A 22,739-nucleotide genomic window follows, 5' to 3' on the forward strand; every position below is an offset into this window, starting at 1 on the left:
CCATCGTCTGGGGATGCCTGTCATTGCCTGAGGAGTTGTTGTTACTGCAAGCGTCAGTTTCGGTGCATGATGTTCTGTTGCCGGAGCCCAAAAGAGGGAGCTGTCGGCTACAGAGAAGGGAGGGATGTGAGAAAACCACCTCCATCTGTAACCTTGCCACTGTCAGAGTTTATCGTGCGGTGGGCAGCATTACTGCTGCCAGTGCGGTCATTAGAGGAGGACCTCACACCGTGGCCACCACCTGGAAATCCAGTGTTACCTCTGTTACTGGATAGGAACTACAAGGGGACAGGTGGCTGTGGAATGGCCATATGTGCTTTGCACAAGGCGGGGAAGGGGGGGATATGTGGCAGTGAAAGATCCCTGCCTATAAATAATGTGGTGTTATGTATTTTGGTGGTGGTTGGCAGGGATGGGGTTAATTCTTATCCCTGCCAAAAACATGTGAAAATGGTTAATGGTTTTATTTTTTTTTTTAATTCACGACACCTGCTAGTAATGGAGGCAGGTGTATTAAAGCAGGGCCAAATATTTTGTCTGGGTCTGCTTTAAGGCTAAGGTTAAGGCCTAAAGAAAGACCTGATGTGTTAGTACTCCATGCTGGAGTTAGGCTTTTGTTTTGTTTGATTTATTTTGTGAAAATATATCTGTGGTCCAGTGTTCTATTTACACAAAAAAACAGTGTGAAAGGTCGTGCAAGTGGCACACAACCCAATTTGTCACAGGATCTTACATGTGTTTCTGATCCACTATAAGTCCATCAGTGCTAATGCATGATCCAGCTTGTCTGCTTGCAATCTTTGAAGGCCTCTGTTAAACTCAAGTCAAGTTAAGTTTTAGCTTGTTAGAAACAACAAATTAATTGTATATTATCACATGAAGCGGCAAAGCATGCACTGTCAAAGTATCCGCCTCTACTAACAACCTGTTTCACAATTAAAAGGCTGAATGATCTTTAAATCAAGAAGCCCAGTCAGTTGAAAAAGTAAATGCTGCATTACAGTCATTTGCATGCTCCTCAAAAATAAGCACAGAAATTATCCTTGTTTATTTTGTGGGACTCAGAAGCACTAAATGGCAAGGTACCAGATTATAAACCTTTGCGCACTGTAAGGTCAGCTAACGTTGGCTTTTTGTGCCTCCTAAAGGTAAAACTGAAAAGGAGAAGAGAAAGTAATTTGGTTAAAGTATAATGGTCTGTCACCAGGTGACGTCAGACCCGGAACAGAAACCCACAGAGAGGTGAGTGAATTATCAATTGTGCTGTTGCGCCAGTTTATTGCAAAACAGAAAATAAAAAGGTTGAACAAAACAGGACAAACACTTACTGAACAAACAAAATGGCACAGTGGCCAAACAGAGCATGAACACTAAACAAACAAGTATCATGCTGGTGCTCCAGCACACGTGGCAATTGTTTGCTTTTCTAGTTTTTTTTTTATTATTTTCTCCTCACTCTCTCCCATTCTCCACTCAACCCCGAGTGAGTGAAACACTGCCTCTTTCATGCAGCTGTACCGAGACTCGATTGCTAATCAATCATTCAACTGGAATCTCTGTACATCTGCTCATGAACTAATTGTGCTCACAGTGCTTCCATACTATAGGCATTTTAATCTGCATGTGAAGTGATTGTGCCATCCTCGTGTCTAAATACAAATATACATTTTAAAACAAACTTGCTCCACTTAGCCCCATTATATACCATGGACCAATACCTATACGCCAACATTAACACACTACAAGCAACATATAAACATACACACAGGGGTGGGGACGCATTGCCACATGCTCTCAGATTGAGGAATTCATTAACCCTTTTCTACTAGAGATGTTGTGTCGGTCAATACTACACTGAGTGTGTTTTTGAAAGAGCTCTTCTGAGTCGACTGCAGTTCCCTTGCATTCATGCTGAGAGCTGGCTTGCCACTTACATGGAATCAGCGTCTCTTCTTTCTTGCTCCTTTTCTGTCCACCATGTACACCGGTTACGTGCTACAATTCCGCATTGGAGCCTCCTCCCTTCAGACGTGTCACAAACACATCTGGTCTCAGGTCTCAGTACTTCAGCAGGAAGTGGCTGACTTGCAGTGCAAGCAAGCCATTTGTCTTGTAGTCCCCCTCTCCCATGGAGAGGGGTTCTACTCGAGATACTTCCCGGTACCCAAGAGGGACGGTGTCTTTCACCCCATCCTACACCTGAGATTCATCAATGAGTTTTTCAAGGAGGGGAAGTTCCAAATGCTAACTGGTTTATCACTGTGGACTTATGGGATGCATACTTCCACGTTCCCCTACGGGCGACGCATCTTTGTTTATTTTGGCAACACTCGTCTAAAATTTAAAATTTTAATTGTAATTGATATTTGTTTCCTAATACTTAATGTAAATTAAAGCATAACATATTCAATTTAACATGCAGCAACTGATGAAACTAACGCTATTGATAACACAATCCAGGGATGTGTAACATGTATAGTGTACCTGCGATATTTATTATTTACATTTTTGCACAGCAAAGTGTGCCAAACAGCCAACTTCTTTAAGTGGTTTCTTGGGGATTTTTTCAATTTAGTGGACAGCGCCATCTGGTGGAATAACATTGATAAAGGCCACATCATAATATTCTGGAAATGTATTATTATTATTAACTGAAAACAGAGGGATTATTTGACAAAAAAACAAAAGAAAAACAACACTCTCATAAGGATCTTGCTGTTTTTTCTGTTGCTGTAGTTTTGCAGTTTTCCCATGCTTTTCCCATGCTTTGCCTAGTCTTTTCCATACTTTATTACACTTTGCTATGCTGTTACAATAGTTTTGCTACAGGTGATCTTTGTGTTTTCCAGACTGTATTTTAACTAGGACTTGGGTATAGTTCAAGTATCCTGCCACAATGCTATATTTGGCTTTTATAAGAACTTAGGAAAAGTTTGTGAACGAGAAGAGGCTGTTTGGCCCATCATGGCTCACCCGTTCCTATCACAAAATTTTTCCAAACTAAGGGGATCTGATTTAATAAAACAGAATCAAATTGTTTCCTTCACAGCATTCTTAACTCTGTTCTGAACTTTCTTTTACTCAACTTCCTTTTATGCCCTTTATAGCTACACTATCTAGGCTGAAGAGATTTCATTATTATTATTATTATAAAACTGTAATGCAGTAAGTGAACTCAGCATTGTGACATGATATAATTGTCTTAATCTGAGTAAAAGTCCAAATAAAGTCTGAAAATCAGCAAAACAGTAAGGGGAATGGAAATGTTGCTATGCTTATAATTAATAAGATAATTAATTTATCTTATTAAATTATAATCTAATTAATTTAAAACACTGGTTAGTGTTCATTTAACAGTTATGTCCTACATACAACCTGTCACAGTTGATGTAGCCAAAGTAAAGCAATTGAGTTTCTTTGTAAATATCACATATTTGGATTGGAATACATCCCTATTGTTTTTAAAGGGAATGTAGAAAATGTATACTGTGGTGATGGTGCCCCCTGGAGGCAAAGGGATTTATTACTGTGCGGTTCTGGTGGGCTAACAGACAACAGTGCACACACATCAACTCTTACTGCAATAAACTGTAGGTTACAAAAATGTATACGTTACCAGTTGTTCTCAAATTTGTTATTTAAAGAATAGGAGATTTTTTCTAGGTTTATATTATTTAACAATGCACTCTCCCATAGTTGTAAAGCAGGTGCTTGGAGTCTTTCCAGGAAAGTAATACAGGCTTTTTTAGCGACCAAAAAAGAAGACGCTTTTTACAAGAAAAAAAAAAAGTGATTTATTGTTTGTAAAATCTGACAGTGTACAATGAAACTTCAACACGTAGGGAACATGGGAAAAAATGCTTGGATAAGAAATAAAGGAATTATGGCCATATATACAAAAGGTACCAAGAGCAACCAAAAAAACCCAGGAACCCTGACCATGTAGCACAAGATAGAGCTGTTAAGTGTGGCTTGATGGAGCAGACCAGGGCAACACAACCCTGCAGCTCTGGTCTCGTCCATCTGATCCACAAACACGAAAAAAAAAAGGTCCTTGTGTCTTCGATGTCGCCATTTCTTTTGTTTTGTAAAGATTTTGTGTGAAAATGTTTGTTTACTGCACCGAGGCAGGTCTGACAACATTCCAAAAAACTCGCATCCGGGGCTATCTCCTAATATGGTCATCAATCGGAAATACACAAGAAGGGCCTCTTTTAAAAGTTCTGAATCTCCTCTTTCCAATGACGTATCGCAAGCGAAGCGCGCAGTGCCTGAGTAAAAAGACTTAAAGGGCTAGGTCGCCAGCGGGATATTTAACTTTGGAATTTAACCTATATATTAGGAATCCTGTATCAGTAACACATCTCCAGCATTTGTTTGAATCACTAAAGCCGCAAGTATACATGCTATTAGGGGTATAATATACACAATGTATAATTTAAACTGAATTTACCTTAATTTTGCATTAGGAAAAGAAAATGCATGTTACTCCAAACTCAATGCCATCACAAAGTGTATAAGGCATAAACTTATCTTACTAACACTGACATTTATGAATAACTGATATTGTCTTCATATTTATACCATATTGACATAAACTATATGTTGCTATTATTGTAATGTTTTTAGTTAAAGGGTTGACCAATATGAATAGAACCGGATGTACTTTTGACATTTTCTATTTGTAGGCGTTTAGAGAGAGAGAGAAAATAGGGGAAGGAGAAAAATTGTAGTCCAAGGAGAGAGCAGCAGGACTACAAACCCCAGAATACCACGGGAGGGAGCCAGGATGGGGTTCACCTAGCTCCAGCCTGTACTGATTATCACCTGCCTGCAATTAGCAGAAAAGGTCTATGTGAAGCGAGGCTGTCACAGTGAAGATTTAGCAAAAGGTACTGTGTGAACCTTTGTTGTTTGGTGTGTTTAAATGTATTATTGTGTTTTGAAACTGGTGAACAGCTTAGCTGTCCAGTTTGTTAGTTTAGGTTCGTTAAAGGTTTAGTTGGCGCTCCTGTGGGAGTAGGTTTTTATTTATTTTATATTTCTTTTTGTTACTGTAAATAATAAGTGTGCAAATGCACTATTATATTCAAGTCTTGTGTCTGGGTTCCGTTTGTAAAAGGGCAAATGAACCCGAGTAAATACAACATTTTTCACAGACGGTGATAGCGGTACCAAGCCCTACGGACCCAGCACTATTTATTTATTTATTTAAATGGAAATCGAAGACCTAATAAAGAAGTTGGAGCAGGCGACTGCACTAAGAGCGCTCACTATGAGATGTGATCGTGTCTGTGTTGTGTGTTCTTTGTATTATTATTTTGGGACTGAGCGCCGTGGTTTATAAGCTGGCAGTAAACATCATTATTTAACCGGTTGCAAACCGGGAAAACAGAAAAAATAAAGAACTGTTTTGAACCGTGAACTTTGTGTCTGTCGTTGTTGGAGCACCTGTGCACTGCGAACTATTCATCCTGACCCACAATTACAGGATATGGTAATCTTTGCAACACCCCCACTTTCACTTTAAACTCTTTTGTTAACTTTAATATTAACCACTGTGGCCAGATAGGTTTTTATATCCCTGTGAATGCATATTATTCATACTTCTTATGCATGCTTTTTCCACTTTCCAGCAGATCTGCCAAAACCAAGCTTTGACCACAACCGGAATCTAGCAAGGTTATTATGCTTTTACCATCTATTTCAACAAGGACCAGGTACTCCAGGGTTCTCGGCCCTTCTGTGAACAAATTATTTAAAGTGGTGACCGTGTTACAATCCATTAAATCTGGTTGCCTTTTACTGGGACAGAACCCAGGCTGGTTTGTACCTACCCACATTTTTTATTTAATCCCCAACTAAGGTCGCTTCCTGGTCTGCAACCATTTTGCAGTGCCCTATTGCCCCACCACATTCTTACCGGTAGTTGTATTTCGGTGCTTTGGGCTCGAGGTTCGCCAGACGCTCCTTGGGGCCATAGCAGTTGGAGTTGTTAGGGACCATGCAATCTCTTATGGCAATTGTGGCTGCAGCGGGGCCTGGACAATGGCCTGGGCCCGTGGGGCTTGTTTAGCCAGCAGCTCTAGGACCTGGGCCATCTGGGTCTTGAGGTCCATAATGTCCCTCGCCTGCTTAGAATGCTTTACCCGTCTCGCATTAGGAATGTCCAGCAGAGAGTCCTGGGACAGGTCGTCTGGGCACCGAGAGCCGCTGTGGAGGACAAAGAGCTTGCCCTCATGTCTCTTTCTAAACAAGCCTCTTTCAATCGGGGCTGAAAAGCCTCACAGACATTACATGCCACGTCCCTCTCAAGGGCCATGGTGGCATGTGGAACACCCAAGCACTGCACACAGAGGGAATGCTTGTCCTCCTGCAGGATGTTGGCTTTGCAGGCCGGACAGGGATGGAACCCCGACATGGGCCTGATGTTGTGCATTAGCACTGATGCTGGTAAATGCTAACGTAGTGTGTACACTCACTAGCGTTACAGCAAGGGTATTAACACTGTGCGCTGCGTACCGTGCAGTACCGATTTACATATGCCCTGTGCACTATGCAGACCGGGTGCACCGTGTATGCTGTTTTTCACTGGGTACCATGCAGCACCATGAGCTAATCGCTAGGTTGAGCACTGCTTGCACCGTGAGTCCCAAGCACTGTGCTCACTGAGTACCGTGCACTGTGTACCGTGCAGCACCATGCGTTACCACACTAGAGTGGTAGAGGTACTAGCACGTATGCACCGAGTATTGAGGGCACTAAGCGCACTGAGTATCATGCAGTGCTATTGTGCACTAACGCTGAGGCGCTGGACCACTTACACTAAGCACCTGTGCACCGAGATACATATATCATGGGCTATGCATGCACCACAGTACCGCAGCACTGGGGAGGCCGCTATGCAATGTGCCTATCCTAACCACGTGGTCAACATACACACCTGGTCAGCGCGTAGAGTGTACCGGGGAGGACGCAAGGCCGAAGCCGTGGTGGGAGAGTTTAAGCAGACAGTAATACACGGTAGAAAGATAGTAAAGGGAGAGAGAGTACACCATTTGTTTACAAGGCCCGACTCACCAAGGTGAGCTGGACTGCATGGCCTGCAGGGTCTACTCGACAGCGTGGATACGGCAAAGCCTAGCCTCGAGGAGGACACGTGTTCTCTCAGGAAGAATAGACAATTATTCACGGATGACTGGACAGACAGCATGTCAAGTTTGAAATGCCCAGCAACTGCTGCACCGCCACGCCTGACACAACAACTGCAAATAAACGCCAAGGGACCTCCATAGATGGGACGATGTGGGCCCGCAACCCAATCCCCTTCATCATAGACAACCCAGCTGCAGTCCCCACCACCAGGACCAATCCGTAGAGCCGAGAGAGCTGGGCGTTGCACCCACTGGAAACAGCGGACCACAGACAATGCCAGCCAGCTGTAGCAGTACCAAGGTCCACTACCGACTTCTGTAGATAACAGATCAGGCGGTGTACATAACAGCGACCCATCACTTCTAAATATAGCACTACACCCCTGCTTCTAGTCAAAACTTTATGAATTAATTTAAGTTTATTTTAAAGTATTTCTAAATAGTACCACTATTACTAATAATAAATTAGTAAAGCAAACAAAATGTCGACATTTTCAACTTACTACATTATTTTAATGAAAATATCCAGAATTATTCCAAACAAGAAACATTCCAAACAAGAAACAATAGAAGTCTAGGCATTTGTAATGGGAAAGTTACATATTTTGTTTTTAAACATTTCCACAATTCATTACGTCAACATAGCGTAAAAAAAAAAAAACCGCATTAATTCTGGAAAGTGATCATCGGAAGTGTTCGTGTGTAAACGTTTATTTCCGTTAAATGCTTCAAAGAGCTCGGATATTTCCGTAACTGTCCAGTGCATTTCGTTTGTATTCCACAGTGATCGTCAATCTCCGCTAGGGCTCGGCGGTGTCGGTAACGGTTGGTGTGTTTAAAATCCTCTGAGCTCCTTCGGGCCTAAAACTGAATTAAGGCGAAGAGGAGTTACGGAAAGAGAGAAGAGAGAAGAGAGAGAGAGCGAAGGATATTAATCCCGGAATGACGGTGCTGCAGGAACCCGTCCAGGTACAGAGTAAAAACCTATATTCTTTTAATGTTATAATTAGTCATTTAAGTAGTGGCCTGTTTTGCCAAACTGCCTTCCGAAAACTTCTGCTTCCTATCCGGAAGGAGCAGCTACTTTGAGTCCGGGGTCTGAAAGCAAACAGCTGAGGCCTAATGCTAAGTGAATAAGCTTTTAATATGGTTAAGATCGTATTAAATTGATTATGTGAAACAAAAAAAAAAAAAAAAAAAAAAAAAAAAAGTAATTTAAGTACTGGTAATATAAAGATAACAACTAGAATTAAGGTACTGCTAGGCTGATTTTTGAGCTTTGTTGAGGTTTATTTATTAAATTATTTGGAGAAATCATGCAATATGAACATTACTATCCCTGTACTTTACTAAAGGTAGTAGCATAATTCTACATAAAACTAATAAGCACAAAATGTGAAAAAAAACGAACTAAATAAAGCTTTGGTATATATGATATCCAGTGCAGACGAACTGAAATGTCAAATCTTTTGATTTACAATGAAGCTTTTATTATAGTAACCGTAAGCTCCATTCAGATTATGTAATAATACGATCATTTTTTACTGTTAAACTTTAACGATGTTGGAATCTGTTATTTAGGCATGTGTAATGTATTCACAAACAGATGTTTGTGAAATTCAATACACCCTAAGCGATTGTTCATAATAATAACAATGCATTAGATTCAGAGAGTAATTTCCAGAAATTAATTTACAATTTTGAAGAATGATATATAATATTACTTCAAAGAATACAAGTGATAATTTAAGGCCTTTCTATGAATTTATACATATTTTCTTAACATTTTCGTTATAGGCTGCTGTTTGGAATGCACTTAACCACTATGCTTACCGGGATGCTGTGTTTCTGGCAGAAAGACTCTATGCTGAAGGTATGTGTAGATATTTTAAATACATTGAAAACTGGATTTTTTTTTTGTTGGGGCGACCCACCCACTTATATTCTAGACTACAGAAATAGCAGGGCTTATGAAATGAACCTGAATACTTTATTTGAAGAGGTACAACTTTTGAAGGTAAGTTATTAAGTACTGTTTCTCTTATTTTTTGGATAAAATTTATCATTTAGCAGATAGTAAAAGCTTTTGCCAGTTAAATAATTTGTATTTGCACTTGTTTGTTAAAAAGATAGGATTGTATCTCTATAATTATGCTTACCTGGATGCTGTTGGCAGAGACTCTCTATGCAGAAGGTATGTTTGTTAAAAAAAAAAAAAAGAGACCACTGTTATTGTATTAGTGGACATATGTTAGGATTTGCCCTGTTATCAGTCACATCTTGCCAATTCATGGCTATTGTGTATGCATACACATTCTATTTTTTTTCTTTATTAGTCTGACTGATTTATTTTGTCAGAGGAAAAAAGCCATAGTACAACCAATACAAAGTGGTTGGTAGCAAAATGTAAGGAACTGATGAAAATTAAATTGCGCAATAAAAGGTACACTTTTTCTGTTTGCCTTTTGTATCTCCAAAGATCACTGAAGTAACTAAATTCAGTGACTTTTGAAAATCCAATATGGCTTTAATAATTATTTTTTATTAGACGATCTCAATTATTTACTGGGTTTATATCAACTTGATTCAGTGATTGAATTTCAGACTTGATGCTTTTATTATTCTTTGTGCTTTTATAACAGAGAACACCCTTTCCTCCTTCCACTAAATACTGTATTCACATATTTTCTACTGTCCTGTGTCCAACAGTGCACTCAGAAGAAGCTCTTTTCCTATTGGCTACTTGTTATTACCGCTCTGGAAAAGCATACAAAGCATATCGCCTTCTTAAAGGGCACAGCTGCACTACTCCACAATGTAAATACCTCCTTGCAAAGTGCTGTGTGGACCTAAGCAGGTAAGACCAAGATTTTGAATATTTGAAAGGGCTTTCAGGTCCATTGACTGAGGGCTTGTTCACAGTGGCTATGTAAGGGACTCCGCTCTGCCCAGAGCAAACATACCTGGTACATTTGGTACTGGATGTGTGAGTACGCTTGGAAATGTAATGATTCTGTTCTGGTACAGTAAGTGTACTAAAAATGTTTCCCTTTTGTCATTGGTAACTATACTGTTACTTGTATTTGTGGACGTTTTATGCATACTGTCATACTCTTCATTTACACAACCATTAATAATAGTACATTTTGCATATGCATAAAATTCCTTAATTAGACAGACTGTCAGGTGGTCTCAGAACAGTACTCTGTATTCTTCAACATTTGTAACTTTTACACACCAAACGTGGGGTGATAGGGCCATTGCTGATTGACCCAAGGTGTTTCATTTGATAGGCTTGCACTTTTATTGCTAATTAGGTAATGTTGTTTAAATACTAGATAACAATCACTGACTTACAAATTTAGCATCAATAATTTAATTAAAACAAAAAAGTCATTTTCCAGCTGAACCATTACATTTCACTACGTAGGCTTGTATTCTGTCTTGAAAGTCTATTTTGTTACGTGCTGTATTTTTAGACTTGCAGAAGGAGAACAGATTTTAACTGGAGGAGTCCTGAATAAACAGAAGAGCCATGATGATATTGTTACTGAGTTTGGAGACTCTGCTTGTTTTACACTTTCTTTACTGGGGCAAGTTTACTGGTGAGATATTGAGTGTCTTGTGTCTGTATATGAAATAAAAACCCTGTTATTTGCTAAGTTATGAAGCTCCCTTTTTATTTTTTTAAATAGTAAAACAGATCGCTTAGCCAAAGGATCTGAATGCTACCAAAAGAGCCTGACATTAAATCCTTTCCTGTGGTCACCGTTTGAATCTTTGTGTGAAATCGGTAAGTCCTCTCCACTGAATTTGCAATAATTTAATTTGAAGCAGTCTTGTCATTTTAATGTGGAAGCAAATGCATATATTATTAATTATTCAATCAAATTCTGCTTTGTCTTCACAGGTGAAAAACCAGACCCTGATCAAATGTTTAAACTGACATCTCTGCAGAATTTCAGCAGCTGCCAGCCAAACATCTGTCCAGTATACACCGCCACTTACAGTATACCCCACAGACAGCTTGACACAATCTTGATGGAAACACCTCAAGACACTTTAGTATGTTAGACACATGTTTATATAGTATTGTCAATAGAAGGGAGTTTTAAGTAGATCAGCTCTTGTCTGAGTATATGTGTTAATACTAATTTATTAAATGTTAAATTACTTTGATTCATAATTGGGGTGGGGGAATACTAACTTGTAGCTGATATCTGTATTATCTTGCAAGCGTAATTGTGCTGTATTTTTAATGTATTTAATGCATGTCGGCCATTGCTGAATTTGCTCTGTGCAATGAATGTTAGAGAGAGAATTTATAAATGGACGTAAGTCTACTTTTTGTAATGACCTGTGTTAGACAAATGTTTCACATAAGCAATTATTTTTCTTAGTTATGACTTTCTCTTTTTCTCTCTCCTGTTTTTAAAGGAATTAAATAGACTTAATCTAGAATCGTCTAACTCAAAGTATTCATCTTTAAATACGGATTCTTCAGTTTCCTATATTGATCCTTCGGTAATTTCCCCCGACTCTGTGCCCCTTGGAACTGGAAGTGCTTTACTAGCCAAACAGGCACAGAACAAACCAAAAAGTGGGCGCTGTTTAATAGGGGGGCCTGCTGCTCTTAGCCCACTGACTCCAAGGTAACCTCCAATAATTATTTGTTCAATAGCTAGAGATATACACAAACACGCATCTCTGTGTGGTTAGCTACTGAAATTAATTATTACCTCTTTAAATTATGCTGGCTTTTTTAAACTTTTGTGTGATTGCTGCAGTTTTGGGATCTTACCACTAGAACCCAGCCCAGGAGATGGGTCCTATCTTCAGAACTTCACAAATACGACTTCTGTAATGGACCCCCCTTCTACTGGACTCCCTCCGAAGAAGGTAGTTAAAATATATAATAAAAATACTTGAGCACATTAGTTTTATGCTATACTGAAACATGATCACCATTTTACTTTTCTAAAATGAATAAAACATTGTGTTTTGTTGGATTCAGAGTTGGGACAGTAGTGGTAACTAGACGTTTTTTTTTTTTTAATTTTTGTCAGTCTGTAGCCCGAATTAGCCAAGCTGGAATGAAATCTGTGTTTGCACAGAGTGGCAACAGCAGAGATGTTACCCCAATTCATTTGATGCAGACACAAAGCACAGCCCCGCAAACAAGGTAGGTGTATTCACCAATTACTAATGCGTAGCTGCTTCACAAGGAAGGAACATTGCAAGGTTATCTGAGGGGGGTCGGGAGGAGGAATGAGTCTTCCCCTGTGGACCATGACTGGCATACAGTGGAAGTCCCTGTCCATTAGGTTTTGCGTTAACTGCTCGTCTGGTTGTGATGAAACTTGGTATGGATATTTCTTAGCACGAGACCTTTTAAGATATTGGAATCTAGGACATACTGACCTCATTCTGATGAGTTCCTAGTGAACAGCTAGCTAGAATTTAATGAATCTTTGCGTGGACATATACAAACTGAATGTAGCTCGATCTCCAATGAATGAGTTGTTTTACATGGTAAGAATGTATGATTGGCTTAAAATGTAATATTTTGGTAACTGCAGAGGCATTTGGTATGATATGCTATTCTACACTAAGGGATGTAGGTCACGGTAACCTACTTTTGTACAGTACTGACCTGCTATTTGTCTATCTTGGGAACCATTGGTCTATTTTTTTTGTGTTTGATATGAGATTCTATTCTATGCGCTGAACTCGCAGCACTGATACCTTTTTAATAGGAAGGTGTTTTTTGCAGAGGACTGGTTTTGATTAATAAATGCAAATTAAAAGACTAGTACTCTGAGCTATTGTTAGATCAGGTCTGTTGCTACCCACAATCGGAAACTGTATAGCGGGATCTGATTTTATTTCTTTGGACAGTTTTCTTAATTTGGTTTTCTCCTGCACTTCTCCCACACTCACAGGGGCATTGAAAGATTCTACAGCCTGGTCCGATTCGGATCAGCAGCTGGAGTGACTGTGAGAGAAGGCAGGGCTGACAGAACAGTAGCAGAGAGAGAAGGGGAAAAGAGAGGCTCAGCGGGAAAAAGAGATCAGACAAACTCAAGGTAGCAGGGCAATGAACGGATTAAGAATTTAGAGCAGAAAGCTTGGGGTTAGTGAGCACTATAAAATGTGGTGAATGTTTGTATAACAGTGTGCTTTTTCCTTTCATTTCTTACAGGGTCTCCTTTTCTTTCTTTTGCAATGACTCAATGTATTCATTGTAAATATTTCCTGATGTTTTGTGACACTGGTGTCAGATGTGGAATTTCAGTTCTCTGTGCTTGCTTTGTAAATTCAGTAGGTGAATAGTATGCAGAGTTTGTTTGCCCTCTACAAGTTAAACTTAAATACTGGTGGCGGTTCTGGATCAAAAAGCACAGGAGTACATGAGATTGTGTTATAGAACAAATATAAATTCAATGGATTTGACATTATGCTTATCAGGAATAGTCTAAACACATCGAATTCATGAACAGTAATGTCAATGTTTCTGTTCATGATTTTTTGCAAGGCATTGCCTGTTGCAAGATGCATATATGGTAATGTAAACCAGTTAATTTGTTCCTTTTTCTTTTTTTCAGTACAACGCCTCAAGTGCTGAGTCCAACAGTTGCTGCTCCACCAAATGCGCAGCCAAGGAGAAGTTCTCGGTTATTTACTAGTGCCAGTTCTACTGCCAAGGTAAAGCCATTATCACTTGGGGTTGCATGTTTTACCTTTAAAACCTTAGTGCTTATATAACCTTATATAAGCTTTAAACAAGCAAGTGTTCAAATACAGCAGTAGTGTTTTAAATGTTATTTCTGTTCTGAGGTTTCTATTAATTAGAAATATTATTTGGATAATGTACAAAGTAAAAATATTTGTTTGAAATAAAATTGATATTATCTTCAACAGGAGAACAGTAAAAAGTTGAAAATGAAGTTTCCAACTAAAATTCCTAACAGAAAAACAAAGACTAAAACTAAAGGAGGGATAACTCAGTCTAACATGAACGACAGTATAGAGATTCTTAAACTAGATTCTTCCATCATTTCTGAGGGGAAGGGCAACATTGCCACGCCTCAGGTGCAAGCCTTCAACATACAGAAAGCAGCTGCAGGTAACCTGTTTGTTTCACTGTATAACACATGCAAAAATGTAGACCTGTTTTGTCACTGTTTGTTGGATCACTGTAAAGTTTGTTTTTAATTGGTGAGACTTGTAAAATACATCTGTAAAACATAACTGTTCCATTTAGTTTTATATTGAGTAATTTAACCTTGAATTTGCACATTAATGTATTATGTACATTCAGTTGCAGAAAGATTGGCCAAGGGGTAGTTTTGGAATAGATTAATAAAGATAAGTCAATCTTCCTTAAAGAACTCTGATTTAACGAATTCCCTGGTCCTATAAATTTTCTACATATCCCAGACAAATTCAGCAGTCGTTTATTATAAATGACGACTTATAATACAAATGAACAACATGAATTTCCTGTTTGAGCCCCCTATGGAAGAAACATTTGAAAAAATGAATTGCCTTAGTTAGAACAGTGTAAAGGATATTGGAGAAATGTGTGAACACTTGCATCCAGGTTAGTGCCTCTGTACTGTATTTAGAGTTGCCATAGTGCTTGCACATCAATGCCATTTCCACGAAGCAGCACAAAACATGCATTCTACCCGCAGACAATAGTGGAGGTATTGAAAGGGGTGGATAATGCACCACTGTACAAGAAAAAGAAAGATGCTGCATTAGATTTCAACATTGCCGCAAACACTGTCACCCATACTGAAAAACCGATATACAATAATACAGGCCGATGAGCAGCAAACTGTGGGTGCAAGTCAGATTTGCTCGATACCCTGATGTTGATGCATTACTTTGTGATTTAAAAATGCCTGTGATGAGAATGAGTTGTTTATTTTTTTGAACCGGATAAATAAAATATGTACAGCAAAAAAAGGGTTATTGGATTTACATTTACGACATTGCACAAGTAAGCTTCCAATGGTTATTACACATGCGGAGTTTGTAAAAAAAAAAAAAAAAAAAATAATAATAATCTGTGTGTGTGTGTGTGTGTATATATATATATATATATATAGAGAGAGAGAGAGAGAGAGATACATATATATTTTTTCACTTACCTAAGAAAATTGAAATACTGGTAAAACTAGTTTTAAACAGAACTACGTTGATAATAAGTAGGCTATCCTGCTGCAGTCGCAGGTCTGTGCTAGTTTTGTTTGAGACGTCGATCGTGTTCTTATAGCGCAGATTTTCGCAGTTCTCCACAGTGCTGCACCGACTCTCGGAGATGCGCTGTAAACATCACTCAACACCCACATAAGTCTGTGCAGATTCTGCAGAGCCCAGCGCAGCTTTGAAATGTTACTGCGGGAGGGTGGCTGCGGTTGTGAACCAAAGGAACGATGCAAAGAATACGAGTGGCCTGCTAATCGTAATGCAAACCTTGTCAGCAAAGGCGGTATACAGACCCATTCCTAATGAGACCATTATTTTTTCTAGTCCCTTGAAATTCATATTCATGAGTTGACGGTATCTGTATTTGGGATATAGAAGTTTCTGGTGTTTTTAAAATATCAAATTTACTTTTCAGATGGGTTAATGAACCTCATGCGTGATATGGGGAAAGGTTATTTAGCACTTTGTTCCTACAACTGTAAGGAAGCAATCGGCATTCTGAGCCAGCTGCCTTCTCATCATTACAACACCGGGTGGGTACTGTGTCAAATCGGGAGAGCACACTTTGAACTTGCAGAGTACATGCAGGTAAATTGCTAAAATCAAATGTTATCTATAAAATGTTTAATTATTCACTCGTATGTATCCATTTTCATGTGAGAAGGTTAAATGTCTTATTTTCTGAACTTGCATGTCGGTGTAAGATTATGGTTTAAGTTCAATGTTGTCATATAATGAAATATGCAGTAAATTATCAGACAAAACTAACTTTTTGATAATCTTCATTTTGCACAGAGAAAATTGAACAACCTCTTTAAAACCATTCAATTATTTTTTTAAAGGCAGAGAGAATATTTTCAGAAGTACGCCGCATAGAAAGTTACCGAGTGGAAGGAATGGAGATTTACTCAACAACACTTTGGCACCTTCAGAAAGATGTTGCTTTGTCAGCTCTGTCTAAAGACCTTACAGACATGGACAAAAACTCTCCAGAGGTAATAGCCCCACGCAATTTGAAGAAAAGGTTTTAACACCTTCAGTCTAAGAAGGCTCATTGTTTATTTGTAGAGCAATAGTAAATAACAGCACAGTCTCAATGCTCGACTTGTGTCCCTGAAATATGGTGTGGTTTTGTGTAAATTATTTTGTTTTAATCTATCTCTCTGTAGGCCTGGTGTGTTGCTGGTAACTGTTTCAGTTTGCAGCGAGAGCATGATATTGCAATCAAGTTCTTTCAGAGGGCAATCCAGGTGGACCCAGGCTTTGCATACGCGTACACACTACTTGGGCACGAGTTTGTACTCACAGAGGAACTAGAAAAGGCCTTGGCTTGTTTCAGGAATGCCATTCGTGTTAATTCACGGCACTATAATGCATGGTAAGGACATCATTTGTGAAATATTGCTGATTGAAATGTTAGCGTCAATGTATATGTGCGCACTGGAGTATCTCATTTTGTTTAGAGCAAAGGGCAGAACATTTGTCCTGGAATATGAGTTTTTATGGTTGTTATGTAGATCAGATGAAGCAATGTTTGAGAATGCCCAGACATGAAGGTGTATTGTAATTTAACCCTTTGCGGTCCGACATTAGAATTTTCCCTTTTAGTACGATGTCGGACCCTGTTCGACGTCATCAAAAAGACAAAGCCAGGTCTCTAGTCATTTTCTTTTCTCCGGAAAAAGCTGACCAAAACCTCTCAATGGCCAAGGGAGACCGATAGGAGCCGAATGAAGCTGATAGCCCCATGCATCACTTAGATAACACGGACAAAGGAGATAGCTGCTTCTGCATACAGCGTTTAAAGAATATCACAGACATTTGTAGAGCTTTTTGAGATGTTATAGTAATAAAATAATGACTTGGATCGCATTATTGAGGAGTTTGGTCATAAAGCGAGTGATCAGGAGAGGATTTATCAGTATGCACGTCTATAAAGAGGTGTGTAAAAAATACAGCGAACAAGGAGTGGGGATTGGCTGGCGATGTAGTACTGAGTCTACTTTTGCGATTCAGTGCCTTTTTAAACCTGAAAAAAAATATTTTAAACAGTGTGTAAAATAAACCGCATGTGTGAAAATAAATTGGACCTGACATGCCTGACAAGCGCTGAATAAATGGACTGCAAAGGGTTAACCACCCAGCTGCCAATTTCCATTAAAAATTAAAAATGTTGGGTGTTTTTGTGCAGATTTCTCATTCTTAGCCCTCAAATAAGCAATTTGGACAGTTTTCAAAACACTTTGCTATATTTTTTTAATTTTTTTTTTATTGTGATTATGATAAGTAAATACAGTATTTCAATAGAACTGTGTAAATGTGTTTTGTAATTGTTGTTTTGACCAGTACCAAACCTGACAAGGCTTCTGTAAAACCAACAAATAAAGACATCTCCTCGTTTTTATTCTCTGTAGATACACAGGCATCCATTTTTCACTCTCCGCTATGTGTATACAGATGATCCGGTCTGTCAAGCACATTTCTTAGGGACTGCCGCCATCTGCCAGTAAAAAAGAAAACTATTGTGAAAGTGTATGCAGCTTTCTTATTTTTTCATTGAAGCACGTTAAAGTTGTGTTAGTCAATGCCCTATATCTCGCGCAGAGAAGCATATTTTATGTGCTTACATTTTGAGTTGTATCTTAAACTTCATGCTTGAAATTTCATAATTTGCTGATCACTGATGAAGGCTATGTGAAAGCTATGGCTGAAATTTTTCCAGATTTATTGATTTCTGGTTTTCTTTTTGCCATGCAGGTATGGCCTGGGAATGATCTATTATAAGCAAGAAAAGTTCAGTCTAGCAGAAATTCATTTCAAAAAAGCACTCGGTATCAACCCTCAAAGTTCAGTCCTGCTATGTCATATCGGAGTGGTAAGTAATTTAATTAAATGCAGACTGCATGCCTTCCTTTTATGACGGCCACATGCATTTAGATAACGATTTCATGAACATTTATACTTTAAGTAGAATGCAAACTATTTACTGTAAATCTTCCAGTAAAAGCCGGGTCTCAAATAATCGCCGATCTCCAGTAGGCGCTGGAGCCACTGCGAAGTATTGTAAATAAACGCTTGTCTCTTTTAAATGCAGGGTTATGAATAATATGTGTGTCATACTGGATATTCCTGCTAATACAGTGAGCTTACCAATTCATGAAGTACTGTTAATAAAAAAAAAAGTAGTAATTTAAACAGTGTGTGGAAAATAAACCACGCGTGTGAAAATAAATTGGAGCGGACATGTTTGACAAGCGCTGAATAAATTGACTGCAAAGGTTTAATATCAGAAAACAAGTTTGTATTTGGCTTCCTTTCATCATGCTCAAAAAAGCTTCAAAGCTAGTTTTAAAATGTAATAACGGCATTAAAAAAAACATTATGCATTACGTGTACCTTAAGTGAAGTTTTCTTATTCATCCTGAGGGTCACTTTCATCGCTGTCACTTATTAACAGTTAATTACGCTCAAGCTCCTTCTCATCCTCAGTGTAAATGATAGTTCTTTGTGCTGCCTTGTGCTCTATGGACAGTAGCTGTTTCCCCTTCTTTTAAAACCACGAATCTGCTCATCTTCGGTTCCACCCCAGGGTTCTCCCCAGGCCTTTTCGGCTGAAAAAACCTGATCCGTCCGTCTTGCAGATGCAACTGTGCCTTTAACAAATAAGGATTGATTTTGCTTCTAGCAGACCGTTGCTGCGTGAAAAAAAATCATGGAACCACATGACAGCTGTGTTATGTCTTGACACAACATTTAACTGATCAGAGAGTTGAAGGGGCGGGTTTTCTGTGTTAAGCGCTTGGCGAGGCTAAAATGTTAAATGACTGCTAAAAAAAAATAACCAATTATTTTCAAAGCAAAATGCAGGGTGTCAAAATAAGCTGGCGGTTGGCGCAATCTACTGCCTAATGCTATTATTACACTCCAGTTTCATGCAACACTTATGATGGTGACCAAACGTGTGTGAGTACTGATGTGTAAAAAAAAAAATGGTTAAGTGTTGTATTAAAAAAAATGTAGAACAGTAAAAAAAAATAGACATGCATTAACAAAATTCCTTGAAGTAATAAGATCAGTAATTAAGCTAAAAAGGAAGTGCAGAGGTTACCATTTTGTATTTTTGTGAACAAGTTTGACAGTAAACAATAAATAAGATTTTTTTTTAGTAAAGCTGTTACTTATTGCTTGTATTGTTAATTTTAAAACCTTGTTTTGAAGTTTTTGTTTTTGGTTTTTTTATGTGCTGTAAGCCTACCATAATACACTCTTGTGTTCCGATATTTACAAGGCTGTCTTGTGGATTTTACTGGTTTTATTTATAGAGGTAGATGCAATTGAGTTTTTCTGCGCAGATTTGTTCAGCTTGTTAATTTTCCAACGTTTTGATTATCCTTGTTAACCAATGTATAAAAAAATAATTAAATGAATACTTTCGCATTATACTTGGGTGTACAATACAATGGAATTTTTGTTATAAAGTAAAACTGTTACTTAATACCCACTGATGTAACATTAATTATGTTGCTAGAATGTTGTAATTTAGTTATGTTGTTGCTACAAGGTTGTGTGTTAGTGGCTTCATGATTTGGAGATGTTAGTGATCTTACGTCATAAACGCAGAGTCTCAAATAGTTACTGGGTCAATTGGCAAATATTGTAAATATACACCGGGGCATTTTAAAAAGTTTTACTGTGTATATTAAAAAATAAGTTCACTGCAAAGGAAATGTTGGCCCAATTTTCAGCTTAATTTGAATGAAAAGATTGAAACCCCTAATTTTGTGGCACCAAGTATACTTGTGAGGTATTACATTTGAGGCTTTAAATAACTATGGGTTTCACCAATGTAGCAAAAATGGTAGCTTAAATTGTATGAATACCTTACAGATCCATGAGAATCAAACTCCAAAACACATGGTTAATTTCTTCAGTATATCACAAATGATCCTTAACTATTGTTTTTACAACTTGTTTTTTGTGTGCTTGTGTTATCAGGTGCAGCACGCTTTAAAGAAGTCAGAACATGCTTTAGAAACTCTGAACAAAGCCATTAGTATTGACCCCAAAAACCCACTATGCAAATTCCACCGGGCCTCAATTCTGTTTGCTAATGAAAAGTACAAGGTAAGAATAAGCTGTTGGAACTACGATGTTTATTTTAATGTTGATAGAGGCTCCTTTCACTTTGTACACTACATTATATAATTTTTTTTTCCCCAGGCTGCTTTACAAGAACTTGAAGAACTGAAACAAATTGTCCCAAAAGAATCACTTGTTTACTTTTTAATTGGAAAGGTAAGAATGCTGCTATGATGTATGACCATTCTAATTTAAAATTTTGTGAATTAGGTCCAGATGGTGGATTTTTAATTTATAAATAAAAATGATTTGTCCTGTGAATAGTTGGGGTTTAACACTTCTTTACTGCAAGGCTCCTAGAAATTTCTTTTGCAATATTTTCAGGTTTATAAGAAACTGGGTCAGACACACTTGGCCCTGATGAATTTCTCCTGGGCCATGGATTTGGATCCGAAAGGTGCAAACAATCAAATCAAAGAGGCCATAGATAAAAGATACCTTCCTGATGACGAAGAACCAGTAACTCAAGAGGATTCCTACCCATTTGAGTCAGGTAAGTACATCTGGTACATACAGGTGATGGTGTGTTCTTTCATTCAGGCGCATGTTCCAAAGGTGAAAAGGTGTATTTTATTTGGACTGTAGTGGTTATAGGCAAACCTATATGATCAATACAACAATTGATATCGCAAATCTTCCTTTTAAAAATAAAACTATAAAGAATTCAACTGAAAAGCTTGATTCTTAGCATTCAGTTGATGTCCAGATATTATTGCTTCTTGAAAAAGCTGTTTAACTATCCAGTTTCATTCATTGCAGATGTCTTCAAAGGTATACAGTCTTTACGAGGACACTAGGTTTCTGGTTTAACAATAAGGTGGTTTCAAATGCTCCTGCATTTCGCTGAGCTTACAGTAAATCACTTTCTGATGGTGGTTCACTATGAAAGGCGCTATGTAAAATAAATATTGATTGATAAATGTAACATTCATTTTTCACACCCACTTTCAATTGGAACTCTCTATCTTCAGTCATTCACTGTAATTAGACTTGACCACAGTGTTCTGAAGCACTGACACACATTGCCTATACTGTTAGTCCTATGGAGGGGGTCTGTATGTTTGCTGACACATCTAGTGATGTGATCTGTTTGTCATTTCTAGTTGAAGCTGAAGAGTCGCAGGAAAGCAGTATGACCGACGCAGACGACACGCAACTTCACGCAGCAGAAAGTGACGAGGTGTATTAACTAACAATGCCAATCTGAAATCGGCCACACAATTTCAGAATTAAAAAAAAAAAAAAAAAACTGCTGCTGATATACAGTACCTTCTGTCCCTCCCACCCTGCGCCTTTCTTTGTTTTACCCCCCTTTAGCTCTCAATGAGCTTATAACACCGCTATGCTCATTCTGTGTTTTTTTTTTTTTTTATTTCTGTCTCAAAACACATTATTCTTTAATCACTTCATGGATAAATTGACCTGAGAAATATATATCATGGGGTACCTTTTTTATGAGGTTTTTGGTGCAGATCAAAGCAACTGACCACATTCTATATGGTCACCCCCCCCACCCCTGATCTGTTGAAAACCATTAATTAAACTTTTATGCTTTTTATTAATGTGATTCAAATATACTTATTTGAAGTTGTAGCAGATATGTTTCAAAAAAGCAATGTGTTAAAATAAAAAGGCTGCCTATTTTTTTTTTTTTTCAATCCTGTTTTTAAAACTGCACTCATTGAGAAGAGAAATAATATCCATAAAGGCTACAAAGGAATTCAGGCAATCTATTTCCCTGTAATAAGTTAATACGAAATTAAAGGTACAGGTTATAACTTTTATAGTAGTCGTCTGTTAAATAGATTAGTATTTTAAAATGTTTATCACTTGTTCTTTGTGAAAGGCTCTTTTACAGCTCTGTTTTATCATTTTGGTGTCTATCCAAGTATTTGAGTCGACCAAAAATAAATAAATTGAGAATGTATATGGCCATTTTCTATGACCTCAGTAAAGTTGTCTGTTCACTTCATACACAAATTATGTACAAGTTGTATCCCTTTTTGTATATGCCAATACTCTTACACACAGTTTTATCAAGTTTGCCCTGCAATTTAACTTACGCTGTCCAACTCTTCAAAAACAAGGTGTGTGTGTATATAGATAGATAGATATTTAGATCAAGAAGTAGATGGCTACAATTATTTTTCAGCAATTTTTTTGCAAAACTCAAAATGCTAATTCAAAAGTATTCATACCCTTTGATTCTATGATAATATTGTCTACAAG

At 38.0% G+C, this 22,739-nt stretch overlaps 1 protein-coding gene across 2 annotated transcripts; it reads left to right on the top strand.

Moving 5' to 3' along the window:
• Positions 1-7,938: 7,938 nt before the first annotated feature.
• On the top strand, positions 7,939-22,460 carry LOC121301897 (cell division cycle protein 27 homolog). 2 transcript variants are annotated; one of them, XM_041231602.1, is made up of 20 exons: positions 7,939-8,123; positions 8,952-9,027; positions 9,864-10,011; positions 10,634-10,759; positions 10,850-10,947; positions 11,065-11,219; positions 11,592-11,806; positions 11,942-12,053; positions 12,221-12,336; positions 13,097-13,240; positions 13,760-13,859; positions 14,076-14,280; positions 15,787-15,959; positions 16,214-16,366; positions 16,541-16,749; positions 18,129-18,246; positions 20,367-20,495; positions 20,592-20,666; positions 20,835-21,003; positions 21,614-22,460. In XM_041231602.1, the coding sequence occupies exons 1-20, from the start codon at positions 8,097-8,099 to the stop codon at positions 21,697-21,699; spliced, it is 2,634 nt and encodes an 877-aa protein (XP_041087536.1). In that variant the 5' UTR covers positions 7,939-8,096; the 3' UTR covers positions 21,700-22,460. The 2 variants fall into 2 exon arrangements, with proteins under 2 accessions (XP_041087536.1, XP_041087537.1); XM_041231603.1 differs by lacking the exon at positions 13,097-13,240 and having other exon boundaries at positions 7,940-8,123.
• The last annotated feature ends 279 nt before the right edge of the window (positions 22,461-22,739 follow it).

The sequence above is a fragment of the Polyodon spathula genome, chromosome 28, assembly GCF_017654505.1.
Source record: "Polyodon spathula isolate WHYD16114869_AA chromosome 28, ASM1765450v1, whole genome shotgun sequence".
Taxonomy (NCBI): domain Eukaryota; kingdom Metazoa; phylum Chordata; class Actinopteri; order Acipenseriformes; family Polyodontidae; genus Polyodon; species Polyodon spathula.